The sequence below is a fragment of the Lepisosteus oculatus genome, chromosome 15 (genome assembly GCF_040954835.1).
Source record: "Lepisosteus oculatus isolate fLepOcu1 chromosome 15, fLepOcu1.hap2, whole genome shotgun sequence".
Classification (NCBI taxonomy): Eukaryota; Metazoa; Chordata; class Actinopteri; order Semionotiformes; family Lepisosteidae; genus Lepisosteus; species Lepisosteus oculatus.
The window spans coordinates 1802339-1816502 of record NC_090710.1 but is presented as its reverse complement, the minus strand read 5'-3'; the positions used below and the strand labels follow the sequence as shown (position 1 = coordinate 1816502).

Genomic DNA, 14164 nt, shown 5'->3' with positions numbered 1-14164 from the left:
TCCAGTTTCTAATGGGCAACATCACCAGTTGGTGATTGGCCAAGATGCTATCAGGTTTGATTCTAGTATCCACAGATTACTAGTTGTAGTTGTATCTTCCTATTGGTGATGGATAGTGACCTTTGACCTGTGGTGTTTGGGAATGAACCAGCCTGGAGACTAGCTGGATCCCTTCAATGCTACTATACAGTATATAGCATTAAATGTAGAACTTGATTCTGTATACTACCAGAATGTATAACAATAAAATTCAATTTGTTCCAATTTATAAAAGGTATGGAGGAATTTAGTGGATATTACTGACACATACTCTAAATGCATATACTATATACACTGCTTTGCATTTTAAGATTCATTCTTCATTAAGATCTTCTAGTTGAACTGCTTATATATTGCTTCACTAGAAACAACTGAAGCTGTATATCTGTGACACATGATTTGCAGTAGGTGGTGTCTAGTTATCATAGAGTCTTGACAAGCATGTGTTTGTTCACTAGTCTCTCAGCCTTAGATGACACACATCATCCCACACAATTCATTCCACAAATATTGAATGGGACTCAAATTTGGCAGGTTGTGCATCCACTACATAATTGTAAATTCTCATCTTGCAAGAAATCCATTATTTCATGAGCTGTATGAAGAAATGTGTTGTCCTCCTGGAATGCTCTCACGTCAGGATGAGCCTGCAGGAAGGATTTTATATAGGACTCATGATTTGACCTTTAGAAAACACTGTATCAGGCATATTAATGACTAAAAATGTATTAATGTTTTGTACTATATGCGGTATATCAAATACAGACAGGACACACAAGACACTGACACATTGTAGACAGGATACACATAGTGCAAATTACAAGGTAAATACATAATACAATATACACAACACACTTGGGGGATTTAAACCCTGTTTCTGGAATTGGGGTGGGTGCAAGAAGATTCCTGGGTGTTGAAGAGCCTAACAGCCTGCAGGAAGAAGATGTTAGAGAGTCTGGTTGAGCTAGCCAGTACACTGTGATATCTTTTCTCAGATGGTAGGAGGGCAAAGAGTTAATGGGAGGGGTGGGAGGGGTCATCTATTTTACTGGAGGCCCTATGTATGCAGTGTTTGTGATAGATGACATAAATGGAAGGGAGAGAGGCTCCAATTATCTTTTCAGCTGTTTCCACAATTCATTGCAGGGTCTTGCAGTCTGAAGCGATGCAATTCCCAAACGAAACAGTGATACAGCTGGTCAAGGTGCTCTCAATGGTGTCACGAAGTGTTCCTTCCGGACCCTATGCAGACAACACGATCCAGGGATTAGTGAAGAAAACACAGGGAAAAAGTCATGCAGGATACGGGAATGAAACGGGGGGGGCGTGTCCATGGAGTGCTGGTGGTCGGGGGAGGTGAGGCCGAGGCGAACAACCCAGGAATGATTCAAGAGGGAAATCCGAAAACAGGGCAAAAGTCCAAGGCCAGGCAATCCATCCGAGACAGACGATCTAAAATCAGAACCAGGTCGGGACCGGCAAGGGAAACTGGAACTGGAACTGGAGCGCCCTTAAGAGGAGGGGTTTGAGATCATGACAAATGGTGCTTCTGCAGAAAGTGGTAAGAATGGGCGGGAGAAGGTTTGCCCTCCTCAGTTGCCGCAGGAAATAGAGACATTGCTGTGCTTTCTTGGCTAGGGAGGTGGTATTGAGGGACCAAGTGTGTCACAAACAGTTCTTTCCGGGCCCTATGCAGATGACCAAATCCGGATTAGTGAGGAAACACCGGAGAAAAAGTCATGCAGGAGACGGGTATGGAGACAGGGGAAGTGAGTCCGGTGCGAACAATCCAAGACGAAGTCCAAACAGGGAATCCAAAACAGAAGTAAAGTCCATGGCCAGGCGATCCATCCAGAGGATTAAAAACCAGGAAGTGGGTCAGGACCGGCGGGGGGGGGGGATCAGGAACAGAAAGCTAAAACCATAACGGAGCCAGACGCAGCAGGACCCGGGCTCTCACGAAACGGAATTCAATAAAGAGCCTCGAATTACTGCGTCTGGCTTTTAAGGGGGAACAGAAGAGGGGCTAGAATAAGGAACAGGTGCGGGTAATGGGGCAGAACAAGGAAGGGCTGGAGCACCCTTAAGAGGAGGAGTAGCGATCGTGACAAAGTGAGATCATCTGTAATGTGTACACCAAGAAACTTGGCGCTTCTAACTGTCTCCACAGGGGAGACATTGATGTACAGTGGGGAGTGATCAGCGTGGGGCCTCCTGAAGTCAGTGATTATCTCTTTTGTTTTGTTTACATTAAGAGATTGTTGTTTGTGCACCACTCCACTAGTTGTAGCACCTCCTCTGTGTGGTGACTCATCATTGTTGCAAATGAGGCCCAACAAGTGTATGTCTTAATAGGCAATATTTATTATCTTCAGATTTATTTCCTCTGCCATACTATTCCAAGTGTTAATTGATGAGTATATCTTAATAAAGATTTTGGTTTCAGTATGATTCTGAGGATGGAACTGTCTATGAGGGAGAAAAAAATGCATTAATTTCAACTCACATAGCATGGGAGCTGTAGCCAACCACTTGTTACATTTGCAGTAGTCCCTCACTACATCATGTGGAAGCAAAGCAAGACCACCAGAATATACAGTAGCCTTTCTTTGTTTACAGGTAAAGTTATACAAACAACAATTAGAGAGAACCTAGAAAACAAAAATCTAGTAATTTTATGAGACAGCAATCGTTGATTTAGAAAGAGATTAACTTAAAATTCTTTGACTAAAACAGTTGACGACAATTAAGAAAATAAATCAGGATAAAGAAATTCCAGGATAATAGAAAATTAATAACAGATGACCATAAAGATATAGTAAACAGACTTAAAAGCTGCTCTCAGGTTTCTACATAGAAGATCTCAATAACATACCCCTGTTTCAAAATGAGCTTCAGTAATAATGGGCAACTTATCTCACACTGAGGTTCTAGAGGGGCAAGAATGGCCAATCAATCACCAGATCCTGGCAGTATTTTCCTAGTCATACTAACGGAAAAGAAAGGTGTTTTCATAGACCCCACTCTAGGATATTTCACCTCTCATGGTGTGGGGATGGGAGAGGTACTGACAGATTAGAGAATGTCATATGTAACACCAATTCATTAAAAGGGGGACAGAGTGAACCAGATAACAACAGTCCAAACAGTTGTATTAATATAATGCTATAAAAACAGTATTAAAACCTATATTAGGAGAATATGTAAATTCTTTAGATATGGTTTGGGTAGCTTAACTCAAAAAGGATATTACAGCCTTAGAAAGAGTTGAAAGAAGAGCAAGAAGACTGATTCCTGCTCTAAGGGATTGTTGTACACAGACAGGTTAAGGAAGCTAAAACTCTTCAGTCTCCAACAGAGATCTGATTCAAGTAGAAACATTTATATGGAACTTAGTAAAAGTCAGAATCTCAAGCCCCAAAAAGGACACAGAATCACAACTGGAAGCTAAAGGGGAATTCATTTTACAATGAAAAGAATGGGAACACTTCTTTACACGAAGAGTTGTGAGAGTCTGAAACAGGCTTAAACATGGAGCTCCTTCAGGAAAAAACTGGAACGACAAGCAAGATGGACCTAATGATTACTACATGTTTGGATCTTATCTTAAGTTGCTATGTTCTTAATGCAAGTATAGTCACTATTAGGTTTTAGAATTCATTAATGTATAATGTACCTATTTAGAAATATCTGCATAAGGGAACCTTTAACACAATTGTATTGAAAAAAAACTGTGACATTCACACCCTTTAAAGAAAGAAACTGCAAAATCTCACAAACTTCTTTCTCAATACTGTAACAATCCAGTTGCTGATGGCCTGAGGAAGCCAGAGACAGAGGGGAAAAAAACTAAATAGAAATAAAAAGAATGCACTGTGGGAAGCGGAGGAATTGGGGCACTCAGGTGAGCGAAAAAAAGGCGCCTTAGCTCCAAAGAATTTCATTTCTGACAATACCATAATCTCAGCCTCTGAACATCAACTTCTATCAACTATCAACTTTCTTCTGTTGCACTACCTCAAAAAAAGTGTGCACATGCCCATTGTTAGAATAGACAGATTATACTGTGAGAAGAGACAGATTAGTAGAGAATGAGAGCCAAGAGTCTGTTTCAATGCTTTAACAATTTATTGTGTTATCAGTTCCATACAGTTTGAACAAGGGCTTGCAGGCTGTAAAAGCTGATGTTGTCCCAGCAATTGAGCAACTGGCATCTGACAACTGTCACTGTCACTTGTAGATCACATCTAAAACAGCCAATCACAATTTAGTCCATCATAAGAAGTTCAGTGGGAATATCAGGATTCTACATCAGGCCATGAGCATCCTTGTCATGTCCTGTAACTAGAGTGATAACCTGACACTGCAGTGTGACTGTGTGCTCTGCCACATGCATACAGTGTCTCTCACACAGATGTGTTTTAACAGAAGATGGGCTCTGTGTAAGGTGCTCTCACTGTAGGAAGAAGCAAGCGGCCGATTGACAGACAGGCGTCCTTTGGTTCTCACAATGCAGTGAGACTGGCAGCAAAATTGGCAGCAATTATTTCAATGTTTTTTTGCCTGAAGCAGTTAGCCGAGATATCACAACAATAATAATAATAACAGAGAAACAACCAAAGTTAAATTAATACTTTCTGCATCCTGTGATTTTAGTATTTCAGTGTAAGATTTTGTAAGAACTTTTTTCCTCCATACATATCTTTTAGAAAGCTGAGATTCTCTGCCTAATTACAGATGTATGCATCAGCACAACATCATCTGTCCCAAGTCTTTCTCAAAATGAGCCACCAAGGATGACGAATACAGCTAGTCATGTAATTAATTCAGATTAATTCACATTAAGTCAATAAGGACTCACTGAGTGGAATAACAGACAGACGTTCTGCTTAAAAACATTATCTTGAGAGAATGTGAAAAAACGTTCAGACTGATGGTATGAGACTTATGAGGATAATGTCCTAAGTTCAAGGATGGTTAAGATGGTCTAAGAAAGTCCTCGGCCATTTTCTGTTAGTATTATTATTATTTTGCCATTACATTGCGCTGGCCTCTTCTTTGGTCTCCACTCCTGCGTTGATCTCCTGCTCCTCTCTCACTTCCTGTGTCTCCTCCGCTTCCTCTCCATACAGAGGGTACTGGCACACGTAGGGTCTCCGGGCACGGCAGCTAACTTGTGACCAGCGTGCACCGTCTGCAGCAGAAGGGGGAATTTGAACAAGAGTTTCACCTTTGCCAATATACTGTATTGGTCGTCCAGTCAACCACATTACTTTCAGATGATCTTTGAATCAGTAATCAAGAAAGCTGTTGCTTTCATGCACAAATGAAACATCAGTTGCCCAGTTGAACATGCAAAGGACTGATTCAATGAAAATTAAATGAAAAGTTAATCAGTCACAACACCGATAACCCATTCAATTGATCCATCAAATAATCTCTTAGTATATAATTTATTAACTCCCGACATATCATATTAGTAACAAATGTCTGACATATCAAATTGCAAGAAACAGGCACTACCTGTCTAGCTCTACAAAATTTCTCAGCTCACTGTCTGGATCTGGAAACTAGGCCCAGAATAACAAAACACTTTATAAGAGGAATACATTTTTAAGTTGCCTTTAACAACAGCTGTGGCAGAGATCCACATGCACAGAAGGTAACACTTATTCTCAGAAAGAAACTCAGGAACACAGACAACCGCATAGGCAGACACTCACTTCTAGAGTTCATTTGTACACAGATCCTTCTCCTGCAGGACTCATCCAGTGCTTCACAGCCCCAGCTGCTGTAGTTCCAGGAGCTCCCATCCATCCAATAAAAACGTCTGCTCTGGAATTATATAAACCCATAAAATGTTTAAATACATTATGTACCAACCAAACTCTGTCTTTGATATCTCTGACTTTTCTCACCAGAATGGCAGATTACAGGCACACTTTGATTCACAAAGCTGAGGATCCTTCACATGCTATGCTGCAATTCTTTACTTTTAGTTACTCTTGCGACATCATTGCACTGTGTTTGTGCTCCACTGTGTCAGGTAATTCTCTATTCTGTGAGGCCAGCCCTGATTACCCTATGACTGGTGACCTGTAGATATATATGACCTGAGTTTAGGGTCAAAAGGTCGAGAATACAAATGCAAAACCAAAACAAATGTGGATAAACTAAAAAAACTGAGCCCATAATAACCAATTACGGTTAGGTAGTAATGACCTTGGCCAATGAAAGTTCTACACCTAGAACAAAACCTCTTAGTTACTGTCGCAACTCTTTATATCCTTATTTTGCATCCTTAACATCTTCACAAAGGCTTCAGATGAAACTGCGGTAATAGTCTTAATGCTCTATTACAATTGTTCAAACAATAGATATGGAAGTTTCCATAACATTGGCCAAAGTACACATTATGGTATTTCTCAGGGTTAAATAGAGGAAATGACACGTTTTCCTTATATGCTTCCAAATGAAGGAACACCCCTAGAGAAAAGAAAATGCACTTGGAGTCACCTTAATTTATTTAGATTTATTTTATATACAAAAACACTTTTTTCAGATGCTTCTCTTGTTCAAGCCAGGGATTCAGGATAGAGTTAACATCATGATGTAGGTTATTGCAAACAAAGGTACTTGCTGATTGCTGATTCGCTGAAATGCTGATTGGGAGAAGCCCTAAATCTCCTCTGTCAATCCTCTTTCCTTTTCTTTTTATAAACCTCATGCCTCAATGTCTGTGCTTGACATATCCTTTGTCATCAACTTGTTTTTTTGCACATTTGTGAAAAACACCAGAAACTTAACAGTTATTAAACTATATATGACGAAGAGCTCTTACTGACCTGTGTCAACCATTAAGGTCAGTAAGCAGTGGTGTATCACTACTTCCCTTGGTCCAGATAGAAGTCACAGTATATCCTTTAAAATGATATTGCTCTTTCCTATTCCTCTTAAGCTTAATAGAATTGTTTCTAGGGATGTTTCCAGACCAAGGCCTGTAGTTTTTCACATTTTGTCACACCATAAAGAATACATCAAACCTTACTCAACAGACTACTTTTTCTTATCTTCTTCTGTGAATCATTTTGCTGAAGATATGCATAATATAAAAGAACACAGAGATGTTCCAGTCAAGTATATGTGAAAGAGCCAGACACCAAGTCTTGATATTTTCAAGTTTGTTCCAGAATTAAGTGTGAAATAGATCCCTAGTTCTACCCAATAACAGACATTAGGTATTTATATACTTTAAATCTCTTTTTTCAGTCCTCTTTCCTTATCCTTTTATAAGCCTCATGCCTCCACTTCTGTGTATACCACTGTCCTCCTCATCAATTTGTGTAATCTGCAAATTTGTGAAAAACATCAGAAGCTCAACAATTAATATATATGACGAAAAGCTCTTACTGACCAGTGTTAACCAATAGGGCCTGTGAGCAATTAGAATTTAAATCCTTTAAAATTAATGTGTTCTTTCCTATTCCTCTTAAGCCAAATAGAAGTGTTTCTAGGAATGTTTTAAGGGTGCCAGAATGAACAGTTTTAAGGGATGTATTGAGAACAAGACCTTCTACCTTTAGGCCTGAAAAACATCTGTTAGAATTTCAGGGATTCTATTCTACAATAGTTCAATATGGGAATTTTTCTGGTAAATTTACTCTCCATGGCTTCATGCAGTTAATTTGAACTGATGTTGGGAGTTTTTTAAATGGAGAAAAATCAAACCTTACCCCTCGGATGCGCTGACCCCCAGTCCATATACTGGGTCTGTGGCAGTTCCCTCTTGCCACTACAGCCTGAACTACGTGATTCTGACCACTTGAATGGATGGAGATCAAATGTCCTTTCCTGGCAGCATGGCGACATGCTCTCTGAAAGACAGATAAGGCACTAAACATCAGCACATTAAAACAAATACATGTAGCTGATCTCCTATGTATGTAAGAAATAAAAATGAGATCATTTATAGCTAATTGTTTTAGTTTTATAATGGTAGAAAAGGAACAAATGTGCTTCTGTATTAAAGATGGTTGAACATAGACCAGTTTTCATAGGTCATTCCTGCACAAACTGCCCAACCTTCTGGTGAAATAAAAATACCCAATAGAAAAAAGCCATATACATTTCCTTTGACTACAGGATTATTAAAATACATGCTTAAGTACAGATGCAGTTCAAAGATATATGAAATATCTTATTTTCTTGATTGGATGATACCTTACACATTGTTAACTGGGGGGGTTGTTTTCTATTATTTCTATTAGATGATAATGCATTTTTATGATGTTCCTGATTGACATACATATCTTTATTATTGTCAAAAATATAGTATAACCTATCTATCTATTGTTGCTTATCTGCTGGTGCATTGTGCCTCTAATCAATCACTACCTCTATCAGTCAGTGCATCTCTAGTTAATTCATGTGGAATGCACTAATGGTATGCACAGGGTCTTTACCTCAGCTCCGTAAAAGGTTCTGTGGACACCAAAATACTTGATACATTTGCTGCCCATTTGTTGCCAGCCCCAGGCACAGCGTCGAGGACAGTCCTCTTCGGTAGAGGTTGACAGTTCTGTGATAGAGAGTTTGAAAAGTGGCTTTAAAAGACATATACTGACTGAAAACTAAATTAACAATGCACTGACACAGAGAGTTTGAAAAGTGGTGTTAACAGACACATACTGACTTAACACCGCACTGAGAGAAATTAACACTGAAAAACTGGACACTACAGAATGTTAACACTGCACTGAGAGAGAAGTTAATACAGATACACTGCAGATACATGGCACTGAGTTAGAGGGGAATGAATACAGACACACTGACTAACTGTACAATACAGTACATTAACACTGCACTGAGAGAGGGGGGTTAATGCAAATACACTGGATGCAATAAAGCATTAATACTGCACTGAGAGAAGGAAAGAGAACTCAGATCAGGATCCTATAAACTCTAAACATAGAATAGTCTATAATTGCTGACATTCAGTATCTTAAAATTGTGCAGCATCTAATGTATATTTCTCAGGTTTGTTAGATGTTTTATGGGTTTATAAAACCTAAATGAATCGCAGTATCAAACACAGTAATGGACTGGGTCTGTCTGCCCTACCTTTGGTGGCACACATGCCTACAGCCCCCAGGGCGAGTAGAAGAAAAATTGTCTTCATTGTTGAGAATCAGTTCTGGAAGAGAAGAAGAGTGATCACACATCTGAAAGGGTACTATGACAATGACAACACCAGTCTGACATCAACTAAAGTCTGTATTAAATATACTTGCATTTTGGAAGGCCAAAGCACTGCGATTAATCACATTTTAAATGGAGTTTATAACAAAAGTTCAGCAGGGATGAGTTCAATCGGACTCAATTGTCAGTAATTAGCAATCGCTCCTGACATCCATTCCACTCCCAAGTCCTATAAATACCTACGAGATCCCTCTCTCTTGCATGTCTCTTGCATCCCACCTTCACCCCCTCTCTACCTCTGCAGCTACCCCTTGGTAGGGCCAGGAGGTCAGCCCTCAGCCAAGCTGGTTAAGTCACAAATTCGCTCCATGACGCTTTAATCTCGGGTGTTGTAATTTCTAGTGAATAACAGCAATTGTCATGGTTTGCTAGAGTATATCATGGATAATCATGGTAAGGAAAATACCATAGATGTCTCATTGTTAATCACAGTTGTGTGGCACTGGATTGTTCCTTTCACAAGAGATACCTTTTGTATCTCTTACTACAATTAATAAATTGATATAAAATCCTTTACAACAGAGTACAGTGAACTTAAGATCATTTGCACTATAGTACACTATAAAAAAGCTAAATAATCATATGCATTATATTACATTTTCTTTAGTATTTTGTCTATAGGATGTTATAAATACTCTTGCTGTTTGATTAGTCAGTTATAATAATGTGGTCTTTTAATGACATTTTTCTTTAAGTTTCAAACCTGATGTATCTCAGTTCACTCTAAAACACTATGAACCATTTGTACCTGGCCACCCAGAGCCACCCAAAGCAGTTCTAGAGATACAAAACCTCAGCTGAGCTGTAGCAGATCTAGGGTGGAAATGCTTTCCAGCCACTCCTGAGACAGGCCAGCAGTTCTGCGAAAGTACCAAAGGACACTCAGAATACCTAGTAAAGAAAGAGTGAAAAGGATTGGCTCTCACCTGGTCAGCAGAGCCAACAGTATAAGTAGTCTCTCTGTCTGTTCAACTGGGCTCTTCTGTAAAATTCTCTCCAGACTCAAGCTCTTTATATAGTTTGGGAAGAGGGAACTGGGCTCAACAGTGCAGAGGAGTGTCAGTCAGTTTCACAACCCAGCTTCTCCTATTCACGCAATGAAAAGTCAGATTTCGTTTACAGATTCCAGCTATCAGATTGTGCTGCTTCTGTTTTTGGGAGGAGTAGGAATTCCAAGAGTTTTGAAAGAGTTTCATAAACCATTACCTCCTCATCTCCCCCCCATTTTTGTGTAATATAAAATGTAACCAAGTTTACCCAATACATACATGAATGGACATTAAGTACTATAAGTGCGAGTTAGGTAAAATGTTGTCTGTTCAATGGTTCTGCACTACACTACCACTTTAACTTAATAATAATAACACAATAATAATAATAATTCCTTACACTTGTATAACACTTTTCTGGACACTCCACTCAAAGCACGTTACAGATAATGGGGACTCTCCTCCACCACCACCAATGTGCAGCGCCCACCTGGATGATAGTGCGCCAGTACAATCACCACACACTGGCCATCACATATCGGATGGGGATTATTAGGAGGCCGTGATTGGTAAAGGCCAATGGGAAATTTGGCCAGGAAAACAATGTTGCTCTGACTTTAAGACAGTACATTGACATATGCAGTTTTCACTCACATTTTATTGCACTGTGGTCTTTGACTCCTGTGCACTTTGTGGTCTGAACACTTCATTTCCGTGCTTCCAGGCAGGGTACAATGTAGATTCTATGCTGCTCCTGACACCAGAGACTCCAAGGGATCTCATACATAAGTAGTGATATATCTGGTTCTCAGATGAGGGGTTTCTATGGGATGTTCATATATTTCTATTGTGTTCTCCAGTATTCCTCTGAATATGGCAGGAATGTATGATTGGTAGTAGCACAGTCCCAGAAAGGGCACAGTGACTTGAGTTGGTGGTGAGATTTTAATGAAGGGGAAGGTTACTGCTGGTGTAAGATCTCTATTGTATTTTGCATCTCTTGATGGAAGTCGGGTGGCAGGAGTTTCAACTGGACAGGAAACCAGGGAGGGAAAGTGACCCTGGTTATGGTGCATTACTGTGTGCAACTGTGGCTGGAGAGCTGTATTACAAAACTATGTAAACCTGTGGTAGAACACTGGTCCCACATCCTACTTGTCCCTTTCCCAGGTCATTCAAGCAAGATGTTGCAGCCAGCAGGACAATTCTTAATTTAGTGTTTTCACAGATCTATTTACCATGGGACTGGAAGGTCATCCTGACAATTTCTATATAATATGGGATTGTTGTGAAGTATTTCTCATGACAGCTGCATTAGCAGATATACATCCTGAACTGCCCTTTGGTTTTTGTGTTTTTTAATGTTTGCCTGGTTTTGTTCTGTCTTTCAATATTATATTAAATTATTATGTCAATATTAGAGTAAGGTCACAAATTTGTCTTTTATTTTTTACATGTACAAGTCAATGTGGGCAGTTTGACAGCACTGGTGTCCATCTACTGTATCCATCTATTTTCTAACCATTTCTTCCAATTCAGGTTTGTGGAGGAGCCAGAGCCAATCTCTGTAAGCAACGGGCGCAAGGCAGGGTACACCTTGGATGGGGCACCAGCCCATAACAAAGCAGACACACCAACACAAACACACACTCACAGCCCAGAGTTAACCCACATGAACAAGGGGAGAACATACAAGCTACACCCATCTGTGGAGTTGAACCCAGGGTAGCAAAGGTAGTTCAATAATAGAAGTGTGGAATAATAAAGTAACACATAAGTCCTCCATTGGTTGTGAGAGCCAGCTTACCAGTGTGGGGATGTCACCGCCCTTCCCTGTGAATAACAAGTACCGCAGCCGCCGGGCTGACGGGAGACTTCCCTTTAGCTCAAGAGGCTGGATCCCTGTTGAGTGATGCCGGAGGCCCGGGTTTGAGTCCCTGATGGTGGGTGGCCGACCTGAGGTGGCAGAGGCGAGGGCACCCACGTGAACCCAGAGTGTTAAAATAATAATAGCAATGTGGAATTGTGTCAAGGCAGTAATATTAGTTCAAGTTGGTAGCTGTTGGTAGCAGCACCAGGCTGTGCTGAAACGTTGTGTATCTTTTCCTCTCTTTTCAGCATGGAATAAACCTTTACTTGTTTCAAGGCAACAATGCTAACAACTTATGTCACTTGTAGGGGACTAAAGAAAAAAAAAGAGACAGGGCAAACCGATGTTTCAAATCACTTTTCAAAGCTAGTGTCAGTAAACATGTTGCTGATAGTGAAGTTTGAAGAAAATATCACCTTACATTAAATAATATCAAAGTATGCTCTCTTGCTCAAAAGATATTAGTGTAAAATCACTCAAAAACACCCAGACACAAATGGAAAATGATTATTGATGAATTTACAGGTGATTGTGGAATACCAACAGTCAACACACTTATACGTGTTTTACAATACATATTCCTGAGTGAGCATTTTCTTCAGTTGTTGCATAATAATTAAAGCGATACAAGAAGTGGTTTCATGCTATTGCTTTGTATATGACTCAGCACATTGTTTGCGAAAGTTAGAAAAAATGTCAAAGGTAAAATCTTGCATGAAACGAGTACCTGCAGTATGGCACAAGTAAGCCGTGGCTTTGTTCATGTGGCCTTCAGCTTCTTTCATTTCCAAATGCTAGAATTGTTTTAAGTCAAATGTGGAGCTTTGTTTCATTACACCAGAAATAGCTGTACAGTGAAGAGTGTGCTCAACTTGTTTCAGGTTTGCAGATCCTACAAATAAAGGGATATTAAAGTTCCAGCATAAATAATATTTCCAGTTCACCTAGAGACAGTGGAGAGTACTGGTTGAAAATAATGATCTAATCTGAGTTTGTTTCCTTTGTCCAGATAGAAAAAGAAGTGAGCCACAGCAAGTAGCACAGCGAGGTCCCGATCTTCAGACAATGGACGTCAAATAACATCTTGAGATATGAAACATCCAATTGGGTGAGCTAGAGACATTATTTATATTTAGGTAGGCAGAAATAGGCAAGATGACCTCTTTCTGAACATTTGCTAAAGCTCCATCATGTTTTCCAGTCATCCATCCATTTTCTAAGAGCTTCATCCAATACAGGTGACATGTCCTGTGTTTGTAATCCTGTCCATAGGTCAGAGTGAGCACCATTCCCTGTTGAGCCATGCAGCAGTCCAAATATACCATTTTCAACAGAATTTTAGCAAACTTTGTATTAAACATGCATGTGCTCCCTGGATCATGCAAATACTATCAATAAGATAGTACTATTCATGGTCCAACATAAAACAATTTCTTTACAATTTCCTTGTAAAGGAAAACTCTTGAGACAAAAAAAAGAAATTAATTATTCTATCATCAGACTCAAGCATATGCAGCTAGCAAAGCAACAAGTAAAGGTTTTAAACATGCTTAAAAGAGAGGAAAAGAAACACAATGTTTAGGCTGTGGAGCCTTCTTCGAGCCACACCTGAAGTAGCTCCACAACTGAAACGGTGCGTTTCTTCTCTTTTCAGCATGGAATATACATTTACTTATTCCTAGGCAACAATGCTAACAACTATGTTGCTGGTAGGGGGCTCTTTTCTGTTTTCAGCATGAAATAAACCTTTACTTGTTCCTTTGCAGCCTACGCATGCTGATGCAGCTACCGTACCTACTTGAACTAACATGTAGCTAGTGTAAAAGAAAGCTTGGGAATTAAATGCCACTAATTCATCACCTTAAAGAACTTTTTCGCCTAAAACATTAAATACTTTGAACTTTTCATTTTAATCATTGAAGCACAATAACATCGAAGAGCCCTTTGATTCTTACATTTTATATACTGTATTTGTTTACAACCATCTGTGACTAGGAAGTATCTCTTA

General features: G+C 39.6%; 1 protein-coding gene across 1 annotated transcript; it reads right to left on the bottom strand.

Moving 5' to 3' along the window:
* Positions 1 to 4148: 4148 nt before the first annotated feature.
* On the bottom strand, positions 4149 to 10304 carry LOC107079429 (rheacalcin-2-like). Its single transcript, XM_069179047.1, has 6 exons — positions 10224 to 10304; positions 9160 to 9232; positions 8502 to 8617; positions 7773 to 7913; positions 5763 to 5874; positions 4149 to 5233 (listed from the first exon to the last, which is right to left on the bottom strand). Exons 2-6 carry the CDS (start codon positions 9215 to 9217, stop codon positions 5076 to 5078), a joined length of 585 nt encoding a protein of 194 aa, XP_069035148.1. The 5' UTR covers positions 9218 to 9232; positions 10224 to 10304; the 3' UTR covers positions 4149 to 5075.
* Positions 10305 to 14164: the final 3860 nt, after the last annotated feature.